This window comes from Chrysemys picta, chromosome 6, assembly GCF_011386835.1.
Source record: "Chrysemys picta bellii isolate R12L10 chromosome 6, ASM1138683v2, whole genome shotgun sequence".
NCBI lineage: Eukaryota > Metazoa > Chordata > Testudines > Emydidae > Chrysemys > Chrysemys picta.
Window position 1 is genome coordinate 39,256,347 of NC_088796.1, and position 12,306 is coordinate 39,268,652.

General features: G+C 40.1%; 2 protein-coding genes across 9 annotated transcripts in view; both read left to right on the forward strand.

The window, feature by feature from the left end:
- Positions 1-12,306, forward strand: part of IPO11 (importin 11) — a 255,344-nt gene that overhangs the window by 210,992 nt on the left and 32,046 nt on the right. The window contains exon 29 of one of the 8 annotated variants that reach the window (XM_065599019.1): positions 4,650-4,763. The exons of the other annotated variants lie outside the window; for them this stretch is intronic. Coding sequence (XP_065455091.1) covers positions 4,650-4,653 — 4 coding nt within the window. The 3' untranslated portion in view covers positions 4,654-4,763. Of the gene's footprint in view, positions 1-4,649; positions 4,764-12,306 lie in introns of those variants that run through there. 8 annotated transcript variants of the gene reach the window in all.
- Positions 4,661-6,718, forward strand: LRRC70 (leucine rich repeat containing 70). The gene has a single exon (XM_005300953.5). The coding sequence runs from the start codon at positions 4,661-4,663 to the stop codon at positions 6,584-6,586; it is 1,926 nt and encodes a 641-aa protein (XP_005301010.2). The 3' UTR covers positions 6,587-6,718.

The following is a 12,306-nucleotide window of genomic DNA, read 5'->3' on the forward strand; positions in this document are numbered from 1 at the left end:
CTCTGTAACAAGGCCATTACTGCTTTTATAAGGTGAAAATGAAAAGTGTAGGCTTTTGCCTATTTTAATAGGTAATGCTGTTTTTGGCCCAGATCTTGCAAATGACAGTGTAAGAGCAGGCTGTTGCAATCACACACTATCATTTGCAGGCTAGGGCCTCAGTTGGTGTGTACATGACATTTGTCGTGCTCTGTACATGAATTAACAAGACATTCTAACTTCTTTTTCATGTACATTCCATTTATGCTGGAATTCCTGTGTTTCAAAAAAAGTGACTGTTACTTTTTTAATCCTCATCAAAAAATGGCTTGAAATTAACTTTTGGTACTACTGTTTGTTTCGTTACAATAGCTGTGAAATTAAGCACAAAAGACAATTTTAACTAAAATGACAAACTACATTACTACTACAAATTGCTGCAAAAAATCTGTATGCTCACGGAAGGGACAAGAAATCATTGTTATTCAGTGTTTACCATGTACTCTAAAAAAGCTTCTATAAAAATTCCCACTGATTGGGCATACTAAGGATCTATCAACAACATTCTGTGCAGCTGGAAAGCTGTTCATCTGTTCCATTTGCAGTGTTGCTAAGGATTATATAAAAGGGTGACAAGCCTTAGGAAACAAAAATTTCATACAGATGCGAAGGGTTGTTGAAAATCCCAGGTCACATTCTCTGAGGATGTTACTCTGTTAAAGTAATGGAAAGAATTTGGCCTTTTAAAAGGAATTGGTACCAATTTACCTTCTACAAAGAAGCGTCCCTAATTTTATGAAGCAAACATGTAGGAAAGATGATAAATCAACCCTTTAAACTTGTATATACATTTACTGTACGTACACTTAGCATAACCTTACTGAGATGAATGATGCAGTTTGGAACAGTGGCTGGAAGTTATTTCCATGTCAGCATTTTTGTGCCAAAAATACCCTTTTATTATAGGCAAGGCTGGTAGCAACACCTGTAGTTAAGGTGTTTCCATTATAAGACATTATGTTCAGTTCCTTACAAGCTTGCTAAATTTAGGGCTTAAATTTTCCCTTCCAGATATGTGCCTCAGGATGATTTTTTGTAAAGTTTTAGCAAAAACAGTTCTGAGACCAAAGTTAGGAAAAAGTATGTTGTTTTGCCTCATTGATTTTTTTTTTTTTTTTAAACAACCATTTTGTTGAGAAGCTTTAGTGCATCCAGGTATTGGAGCAGAAACTTGAAATTTGGCTGGGGGTTTCACCATGATATCAAGCATGTGCCCTTTGCTGTCCCCATGAAAATCTACCCACCTCTAGCAAAGTTAAAAGCCTCTGAAAAATTACAGTTTGCACATCCGCTGTAGAGGTTTGTTAGAGGCAGGCAGCATTATATTCCAAAGATTCATCTACACTGAGAATCATCCATTGCCACACAACTCTCATTCTAGCTGCCAAGAGCAGCTGTGGTGCCAGTTACCAGAATTGAGAGCAGGAAGACTGTCTCTTCTACACTATAAATTCTCCCCTCCTAGCATCATGACAGCAAGGAGGAAGAGGAGAAAACAGCCTGACTAGAATGCAAAGGAGTGAGGAGGCAAGGGGGGGAAGGAAGTTGGAGCCAGGGAAGGGATAGGAGCAGTCTGAGACCAGTAACAGGCAGAAGGATCTATAATTCCAGAACCTGGAATTGACTTGTGTTAATTCTGGTGCTGTCTAGCAAATAGTGTGAAAACTTATTGGCAAAGCCCCCTTTGGTGGTTGAGCCACATAGACGATAACAGCTTACTACTGCTACCTGTTAGCTCAAGTGGTAGAGGTCTGTGCTGCGGATCTAAAGTTCCTATCTCTGCTGATGACTCATGTTGCGTCAATATGGTTCTAGGTGAATAAAATGCTTATAAAAGGTTACATGCTTTGAAAAATCAGGCCCTAGAACTCTCAAGTTGGGCTCCCAAAGTTAGTGGACACTTGAAAAATTTGTTCTTAATCTCTCTATGGTTCAATTTCTTATCTGCAAAGTGGGGATAATATCTTACACTGGAAAGGTGTTGTAAATATAAATTCATTAATGTTTGTGAATGGTTCTGGGTGTCATAGAAAAGTCCATAAGGAAATTTAATAATTTTGTATTCAGTGCAGGTTTTAAATACTATGCAGTAAATAAGACATGGAGCCATACACTGAATGATGAGGATAAAAAGGAATAGTGACTAGATACCCATTCAGAGAGTATTATCCATTTTGTGCACTGAATGAGGCAAGGTCCTGTAGGAAAAATAGTAAATAAAAATTATCTTAATGTACATTGACAAAGGAGCCAAATTAAGGTTCAACGAGCAACCTTAATTCTGGCAGTTTTCTGACGTTTGAGTGTTTGATTTTGCGACCTTAATGTTCTTAGCACAGTGCTTTTGTGTGTAATATGCATGCTCAGTAAGGACAGACTCTTCAGAGATTTTAGCTGCCAAGCTGTAGTAAGTCTCCAATAATCATGTGTGAAGTGATATTTTTCAGAGGCTTATAACTTGGCCAAATTTGAGTGGATTTTTCACAGGGATGGCAAACACACACATCTCTGACCCAAAGCCCTCCTCAGCTCTCCCTCCCTAGCCAATTTTAAGTCCCTGTTCCAAAGCAAGGGGACATTGGATATCCTCAAAGAAAAAGTTACCAGAGTGTTTTAATATGGACAAAACAATGGGTTTATCGCTAACCTCATTCTTGGAAATGGCTGAACTGTTTTAACTGAACTTTTCCTCCCAAAAGGTTCAGCCCCCTTTGGTGGGGGAAAAGTTCAGTTAAAGCTAGGCAGTTTATCTAGCATGGAAAATTTCAGCCATAACACTTGCAGTTTGGGAAAGTTATAAGTAACTGAATCAGGGTCTTATGGTGGTAAGTGTCAGGCAGCCTTAATATCGGGTGGTGCTACCAGCCTGCTTATCATAGGGATGACTGGATCACTGCTGAAATGTAAAAAGTTATATGTGTAATATGTCATGAATTCTGCATACATAACTACAAAACTATGTTTTAAGAGGGACGATAATAACTTCTCCAGTTGAAGCTGCAGGGAGAATTTTAGGCAGTCATATTAATTTTGGCTGGAACATGGATGCAGAGAATTCCACTCTTACAGAAATGATCACAAGATCTTTTAATTATCGCAAGATTTCACAACCTCCGTTTTTATACCTCCCAAAGATGAAGCATAGTATTTTCAAAAGCACCTAAATGATTTAGGAGCACATGAAAGTCACTTGCATGCTTTTGAAAATTGCATCTGACACCTCCAGCAACACAATGGCATGTTATGATATGCAGGATTAAGTTCAAAAAATGACTTAGATAAAATATTGCTTTCTAGTGTCTCACCACACCATTTCCTTACACCATCTAAGATTTCATTGCTCTTCCATCCAAATACTGACCAGACCTGATTTTACTTAATTTGTGAGACCTGATGAGATCACAGCCCAAGTCCCCTTTTATAGACCTCAGTACTTTCTTACTTGGCAAGACTACGTTAATTATGTTGTTTGCTTTCGGAATAACTTTTCTCTGTAGTCAGTGAACTGTGTAAATGTTTTACATGATTTTTTTTCTATTTGTGAATAAATGCTTTTACGTTTACGATGTGTGTTATCACAATAGATATGTTTTACTCTGTAATATTTAGATCTGCCTAGCCATCTGATATGCAACTCTTATTATGCATCACCAGTTTTTATAAATTAAGCATGTATGGACTGTAACAGCTATGTACTACAACAAATGAATTTATTTCTGGGTTTTCTAGAAATAAATAGCTGAGATTTCCTTTCCAACTATACTTTAGAAGCACAGATAAAATGACTTCCTGTCTCACTATTTCCTGTATCCATGGTAACCTCTCTTTAACCACTCACTGTGGAAGAGCCTATGGGAAGAATGTTTCCTGAGTGAACAGTTGCAAAACCTAGGGCAAAACGTGAGCGCTCTAATAAACCGGAATGTTGCTAAGAAAAGTCTTACAGCACGTCTAAAAAGTAAACTTGTAAGTAAGTCCAGTGAACTGCCTCACAAGCCAGCTGATAATATGAATTTGTGGTTTGGGGTAAGACTTTTTTTTTTTTTTGGAGGAGGGGGTATATTTTGAACGTAACTGGGCTCACTTAAAAGTAAAATTCAAAAAGGGAAGTAAATGTTACTGATGAAAAGAAACTTGTTTCAATGTATAAAAAAAAGTCAGTATTTCTTTATAAATGCCAGTGAAGCTTTAAAACTTTTCAAATATATAAAATTAAGGAAAAGAATTTACAATGTGTTGAATTTACTGAAAGCCATTGTTATGACAGAATTAGTTGCTTTTAAACAGTAACTGATTAAATATATTTCGACTAGCTTGGCAAGCATATTCATTTTACCATTCTTTTACTCTAATTTTAGTTCACTTCTAATATAGGACCATTGCCTAAGAAGCAGTTTAATCTTTATGATGTTTAACTATTTAGTGTCAAAAGAGAGAAGATGTAAAATACAGTATTTAAAAGTACTATTTGTTCATTTATATGGCATATTGGCTGAGAATATTAAAAATTATCACAAAGAGTTGCATCTGTTTTTTAAAATTATTCAAATAGAACCTTAGAACTTGAAATGAGTGATATTTACAAATTTGATTTTTTTTATCTCTAATAGCTAAGTCAGAGATGACTGAGAAAGCCAAAGACAGGGATGTGTGTGGACTTCAAAGTTCTGTACCCTGCACAGGAGTATTCCTCCATATCCTTAACTGTTTTCTTTTGTTGCTGCTCCAGAAAGAGGTACTTGGCTGTCCATCCGTCTGCCAGCTCTGCACTGGGAAACAAGTTAATTGTCGTAACTTAGGTCTTTCAAGCATTCCAAAGAACTTTCCAAAAAGTACAGTACTTGTATACCTCAGTGGGAATAATATATCGCATGTAATTCCAAATGAATTAACAGGCCTTCAGAAGCTTGCTGTGCTCTATTTGGATAATTCCAGCATTTCATATGTGCATCCAAAGGCTTTTGTTGAACTTAGTAAACTGTGCTACTTACATCTAAATAATAATCACATAAAACGTTTGGATCCAGGAATATTTGAAGGGCTTTCAGATCTTCATTGTTTATACCTTCAGAATAATCAAATATCTTTTGTTCCTAGAGGATTATTTAGTGGTCTCATTTCAGTTCGATACTTAACGCTTGAAAGAAATCGCCTCAGTATCCTTGGAAGTGGCACTTTCTTGGGAATGATTAGTCTTCAAACGCTTAATCTAGCCAACAATAAGATTTCACGGATATCAGATACAGCATTTCATCATCTTGGAAACCTTGTGTATTTGTACCTTGAAGGTAATAATTTAACACATGTGCCATCAAAGGCCATTGGAATACTTAAAAATCTAGAAAGACTTTCCTTGTCTCACAACCCTGTTGGGTCAATACATCCTTTTGCATTTAAAGGACTTGACAGGCTTGAATATCTATCTTTAAAAAGTGCAAAAATAAAAAGCATTATCATGAATGGATTTGCTGGATTAAATAACCTTAAAAAGTTAATTTTAAGCCATAATGATTTAGAACATGTAAATTCCAACACTTTTACTTCGTTGCATAATTTAATGTACCTGCAACTAGACAAGAATAAAATAGTTAGTATTGGTGATAATGCATTTGAAAAAATGGGATCTTTTTTAAAGATTCTAAATCTAGCATCTAACAACCTTACCAATTTGCAGCCTAAAGTGCTCAAGCCTTTGGTTTCATTAACTCATCTACAGGCAAATAACAACCCTTGGAACTGTAGCTGCACACTGCTTGGGCTACGTAATTGGCTAGCATTATCTTCAATCTCTGTCAAAATCCATTGTCAAAATCCCCCAAGTATGCGCGGTAGACCTTTGCGTTATGTTAAATGGACCGAATTTACAAACTGTGCTATCACTACCACTAATCCAGAAACCGCCTGGAGTGTAGCATCTGTAGGTATCCATCATAGCACCGCCACTTTAGTGATGGCATGGCATATGGTAACCACATATGATAAACTTGTACATTTGGAAAATGCTGGAACTAAACGTGTTACTTTCTGGGGAAGAGATCCAACCACATCTGCCAGTCAATTTCTTTATGAAGAATATGCTGCTGGGAATCCATCAGAAGCAACAACAGTGTTATCAGTATTACCAGTGCAAACAGCTGCACAGATTGTGCCAGTTAACTTGACCATGGAACAGAAAAGTGAATTTCCTCCAGATGCTGCATCTGTATCCTTAAAAACGTCTCTAATCTGTACACAGCAGGTGGAGAAACTGAATCAGGCATTTGACATTTTATTAGCCTTTTTCATTTTAGCATGTGCTGTGATCCTTTTTCTAATCTATAAAATTGTCCAGTTTAGACAGAAGCTGAAGATGCGGGGAGACTCGGGGGAAAAGGGAATAGAGTACTACAGTTCTTACCAGGCTGGTAGATACAATGTAACTGACCCAGTTCAGTCCCTACCTCAAAATCCAATGAGAAGTTCAGAATTGGACCAAATTAAGTTTATCAAACGAACAATGCCTGAAAGTCAGGCACAGGTCATCCTGTTTGAACATTCAGCATTGTAACTTATTCAGCTAGACTTTTGATGTTGAATCTATTGTGGTTTGAAATGTCAAGAAATCAAGTGCATTAAGTTCTCTTAAAAATAGTTGAAGTTTCTCTGTTTGGTTAACTGGTTGATGGTTTTGTGGAAAATGTTATAATTTGGAATTGATATCATGATTCTTACTCCAAATGTCACTGAATTTCTTAACTTTTAATAGCTATACTGTCATTTGAATCTTAAGCCTGTGTCATGGACAAATCTCATTCTACTGTCCCCATTTGATGGAATTCTTCATTCATAACTCCTGCAGCTAACAATGAGTGTTCTCCCTGTGTGAGAAGCTAAAACTATGCTTTTAAAAGGTTTTGTTCTTTTCAAATATTTATTATTATTAAATTATTCATAGAAGCAACATAAAACAGCTTGTAAATGAGTAAGCAAAACTGATGGTGATTGTTGTTGTCGGCATCATGAAGCTGAAATTGTTGTGTGAGAAAATGGTTCTCTTAGGAAGTCTCTTAATATGTGAATAGTAATTCATAATGACCATCTGAAATGGAGCAGAAAACAAAAGGGATGAGCATTCCTTTTCATTTAACTTGGATTAGGTTAAATCTTCTGAGAAACAGGCAAAATAAACTATACATTATTTGTATTTAAATACAAAATATATGTTGCTAATATTCGGAGTAATTGTTGCAGTGTGTATAGTATGTATATTAAAACAAGATATACAATATAATTCATTATCCAAATTCTCTATCCAAAAATCATAGTTATCCGAATACACAATATGTTCTCCAATAGCATTTCCATTTATCCAAATGCCCAGTTATCCAAAAGTTTTGGCTGTTCCCCAGGCATAGGCAGCAGATTGCTAAGACTAGAGGAGGCTCAGCCTCCCTAAATCTATCTCTGCCTCTGTGGTGTAGCCAGGAATGGATTGGTTGGGTCTTAGCACCCAGGCCCACCCAAATCTGAGCACCAGCCACAATGCTTAAAGTGAGGGGGATTATGGCGGGGTGTCAGCCCTAGATTTTTTTATTTTTTTATTTTTAAGATTGAGTCAGGTTACCAAGGGGCAGTCTTTTAGTAGAGCTGCTGCCGCCTCATACCATTCTGCACATCTCTGCTTCCCCATCAACACAGGCTCTGATTGGCTCTCAACTGCCAAACAATCAGGTTTTGACCAGGGCCCCCACCCAGCAATGGATGAGGGCAGGGCATGCCTTCATCAATAAAAAAGGAAGTAACCTGAGCCGGGTGGCATTGGATGGAGCCTGTATTGATGGGGAGCGGAACAAAGCCTGGGACTGGGAGCAGTAGCCTGTTTGCCAGGTCTCAAGACCACTCCTTGGTGCAACCACTTCTCTCATACTCAAGCAGAAGAAGGACTCTGCCCCTTAGCACCTAGCTCTGGTCACTGCTTTCCCATGTCTCCCATCTCCCACAGCTAATCTGATTGTAGCCAACATCTGGGGGGAGGGATAGCTCAGTGGTTTGAGCATTGGCCTGCTAAACCCAGGGTTATGAGTTCAATCCTTGAGGGGGCCACATGGGAATCTGGGGCAAAATTAGTACTTGGTCCTGCTAGTGAAGGCAGGGGGCTGGACTTGATGACCTTTCAAGGTCCCTTCCAGTTCTAGGAGATGGGATATCTCCATTAATAATAATCTGCCATCCACCCAGGGCCATGATTGGGTTGAGGCACGCTTCTGCCAGTGGGGAGGCAGTAGCCAGAGCTGGATAGTGTAATGGCAGAACCACTTCCCTGCTGCCATAATGGAGCAGTGGCTAGGCCATATTTGAGTGGCATTGTGACCTGGCACACAGGGTCTTACTACTTCCAGTCTTTGCTCTGCTCCCACATGGACACAAGCCTATGTGTGGCTATGCCCTTGGTCAGGCCCCCTGCCATATATATATATGAAGCTAAAACTATGAGCAAGGCGCCCTTGGTCAGGCCCCCTGCCATATATATATATAAAATTCACCATCCTCCCAGGCCATGTGGATAAACAGAAGTGAACTGTATATTGTTTGTTCATGTATTCATATATCTTCTCTCTGCATATCACACTAACTGGAAAATAGGGTATATAGAGAAATAAATTTTCCTGTACGTTGAAAAAAGGACTTCATAATATCCAGCATCAGAGGCCTAGATAATTATTCCTTAATAGGAGGAATTTTTTCATCCCAAGGTTAATAGTTTTTTTCCTATGAATTTGAAAATGCCAGTTTTTGTATCATTCATCATCCCATTTAAGATTTTTTAAGTTAAACATGCTGTATTATTAAATAGCCTTTGCTGAGGGGTGTATTTTGAATCACAAGGTGAAATGACTTTGTCTCAGCCAGTACCCCAGATCTAGCTTTTAAGATCAGGATCCATCTTGAATAAATGTAAATTAGTTTTTAATTTGTACCGTGCATCTGTTTTAGCTATTTATATTTACTCAGAATATTGTTTGATTGTGTCTGCTGGTATCCTGGGGTGTGTTTTAAACTGTTCTAATTTTCTTTTATTTTGGGATTATATTTATTTGATATTTTTCTCCCCAGACACTATGAATGATAGCATTAAAAAGCTATAGAAGTTTGCCACAACTACTAATTTAGGGTCAGATTTTCAGCCAATCCTAAACTGGGTCTCCATTTTTGTAGGTGCAGTTCATCCATAGGTATGTGCACCAAAAATATAGATCATTTATGTATCTAAGCAACCAAATCTACAAGCACAATATTTGTGCCCACAGTTTTGCACCAGTAAAAATGGAGACCAGTGTTTGAAAATGTGTACCCAAATGTGAAATGAATTTATCTTGTTCAACTATAGAGCCAGATCCTTTAGTGTTGCACATCCCTTTTTCATCATGCTGCCAGTACATTATGGTCAGTCTGCCATAGGAGCATCACCACAATGCGCAAAGGGCATCCTCTAAAGTAGTGTTTTTCAAAGTTCGTGTTGCAACCCAGTACTGGGTCGCGGCATGTAAGGCACTGGGTCGCCTTGCTCAGCACCCAGGGACCCTAACGGAACATTAAAAGTCCCGTCGGCAGTGCTGCCCAGCTAAGGCAAGCTAGTGCCTACCTGTTCTCACACCGTGCTGTGCCCCAGAAGCGGACAGCAACGGGTCTGGTTTCTAGGCGGGAGGGCCACAGGACTCGGCACACTGCCCCTGCTCCGAGCACTGGTTCTGCACTCCCGGCCAATGGGGACTGGGGAAGGGAAGGATGGTGCCTGCGGGCGACAGCTGCGCAGAGCCACTTGCGCACCTATGTTTAGGAGCTGGACCTGCTTCTGGGGTGCAGCACAGTCCGTGGTGCCAAGACAGGTGGGAAGCCTGCCGCTGTGCTGCTGACTGGGAGCCGCCAGAGGTAACCCCGTGCCCCAGCCCTGAGCCCCCTCCAACCCGTAACCCCTTCCTGCACCCCAAACCCCTCATCCTCGGCCCCACCCCAGAGCCTGCTACCCCCACCCCAGAGCCCTGACCCCCTCCCGCAGGCCCCCCCCCTACCCCAGCCCTGAGCCCCCCAACCCCTCATCCTCGGCCCCACTCCAGAGCCTGCTACCCCCGCCCCAGAGCCCTGACCCCCTCCCACACTCCAACCTCCTGCCCCAGCCCTGGGATCACCCCCAACCCCGATGCCCCTCCTGTACCCCAAACACCTCATACCCGGCCCCACCTCGCAGCCCTCGCTCCCGTACCCCAACCCTCTGCCCCAGCCCGGAGCCCCTCCCACACCCCAAACCCCTCATCCCTAGCTCCATTGGGTCGCAGGCGTCAACAATTTTCTTCAACTGGCTCCCCAGAAAAAAAGTTTGAAAGCCACTGCTCTAAAGGCATAGAACCACCAAAGGGCTCCTGTATCATCTCACTTTCCTGCTGGCAGCATAGGGGACATGTCTGAGATGCCTCTATGTTGGATTGATCCCCAGCTTCAGTTTCAGCTTCTCAGGTTACTCTAAGCTGCTATTGAGGGCTGCTCCTGTTCACAACAACCCAGTACGGGGTGTGTGCAAAAACAAGCTTTCCACCACCATCAGACTTGTGCTCTCATCCTACACTGCACTATATACGCCTTGCAATAGCCGAGTGTCTGACCCGTGATTTCTTTGTATTAAATGTGGTGTAGCATCAGGCATCCTTGAATGAGACTTTATGTTTAAAAATCATCACTGATATGCTACTAGAGGAACAGCTACTATGGGTCACATGACCTTGTTTCAACCAATTGGATTGTTTGGCATTACGAGGCTATAATACAGATATAGAGATGTTAAGTATAATATGCACGTGTATTTAGAGAGGAGAAAAGCATGGAAAATGTTTCTTGCCTTGGATTCAGATTTAAAATGTGCTTTAGATAGCATGGTCATGTAAGCTGAAACAAAACCATCCAACATCTTATCTTTTTTCTTGCCCCATTGTGCTTATTGTCGCATTCTGGTTCTTATATAGAATTCACTGATCTGGTGGTGTTAGGTTTTCTTGTGGGGTTAGTAACAATTGCAGAATATGAAATGAGTGGATTTTAAAAAAACTTTCTGTCTTCCTAAAGAGTCTGTGACATTTTAATGTCTGTCCTTCGTAATAAAGGACCAATATAATCTCCTAGGTTAAAGAAATCCATGTGGCTTCTCTCATAACAGAAGCGAGAATATGGACCATGCTTTTCAGTTTTTATACGTTTGTTCCTTAGATCAGGGGTCCTCACTGTTTCAGAGTATAGATTACATTTTAATACAGCAACCCCTCAAAATCAGACTGCCCTCTCATTTTTGATTGTGTAACATTCCTGAGGCAGCTACAGCCATTGCTTACATGCACAAGTGATATTAGGTAATTATTTAATGTAATTTTAGGCTGTTTCTCTATGTGATTTATTAGTTGGAAATGAGGAGAAACCAGTTCCACGTGACCAGCAAGTGCTCTGTGGACCACAAGCATTCCTCTGACCACAGTTAGTGAAATGCTTCTTTACATTTTCTTCAAGATACTACAAAGATGATGTTGATATGGAAGCAGTTTTGAGAAAAAAATTCCTTTGTAGAAGGAAAAGCATCATTGGTCTGATTTTTCAAAGTACTAAGCACCCAAAAATCCTGCTGATGTTGATATAAGGTTTGGAATCAGGCTGGGGGCAGGGGAGGTATTTTTTTTTTCTATTAAAGGGAAGCATACATTAATTTTCCAGCATTCACATTTAATATATCTTTTTGAATTCAAATGCTATTTTAGTAAATGAAAATAATTGTATTCATTATGGTGTATTTCTGGAGTTATTCCCATCATCCTAGCCCATGGAGAAAAAGAGTGACGCTTTAATCTACCCTTGCCACCTCTGCTACTCTTGGCCAATAGGGAACTGATTTGAATGTTCTTCCCCATTGACTTGTCAGTTCCTACATCAATCCTCTGGGCCTTTGTGGAAGAGCACTGAAGATTTCACCTCTGTACTTTTCCTCCAGATCTTCAAGGAAGGGAAGCAAAGTTTCCAGTTTCCCAATCCAACTTCTCTTCTCCTTCTCCCCCCTTCCTTCCTCTCTCTCCCTCCCCCCTTACCCCCTCCCCCCCCTGGAAGGAGGTGATCTCGCAACTCCCTTTCTGACAGACTAACAGGATATACACATTAGGGGCAGGGACAATGTGGTTGAGTACCCACATTTTGATTCTTTGGGGTATGTGTTTTATTAAAATGATGATGGTAGAATTTTGTCTACAGTAGTTTGCT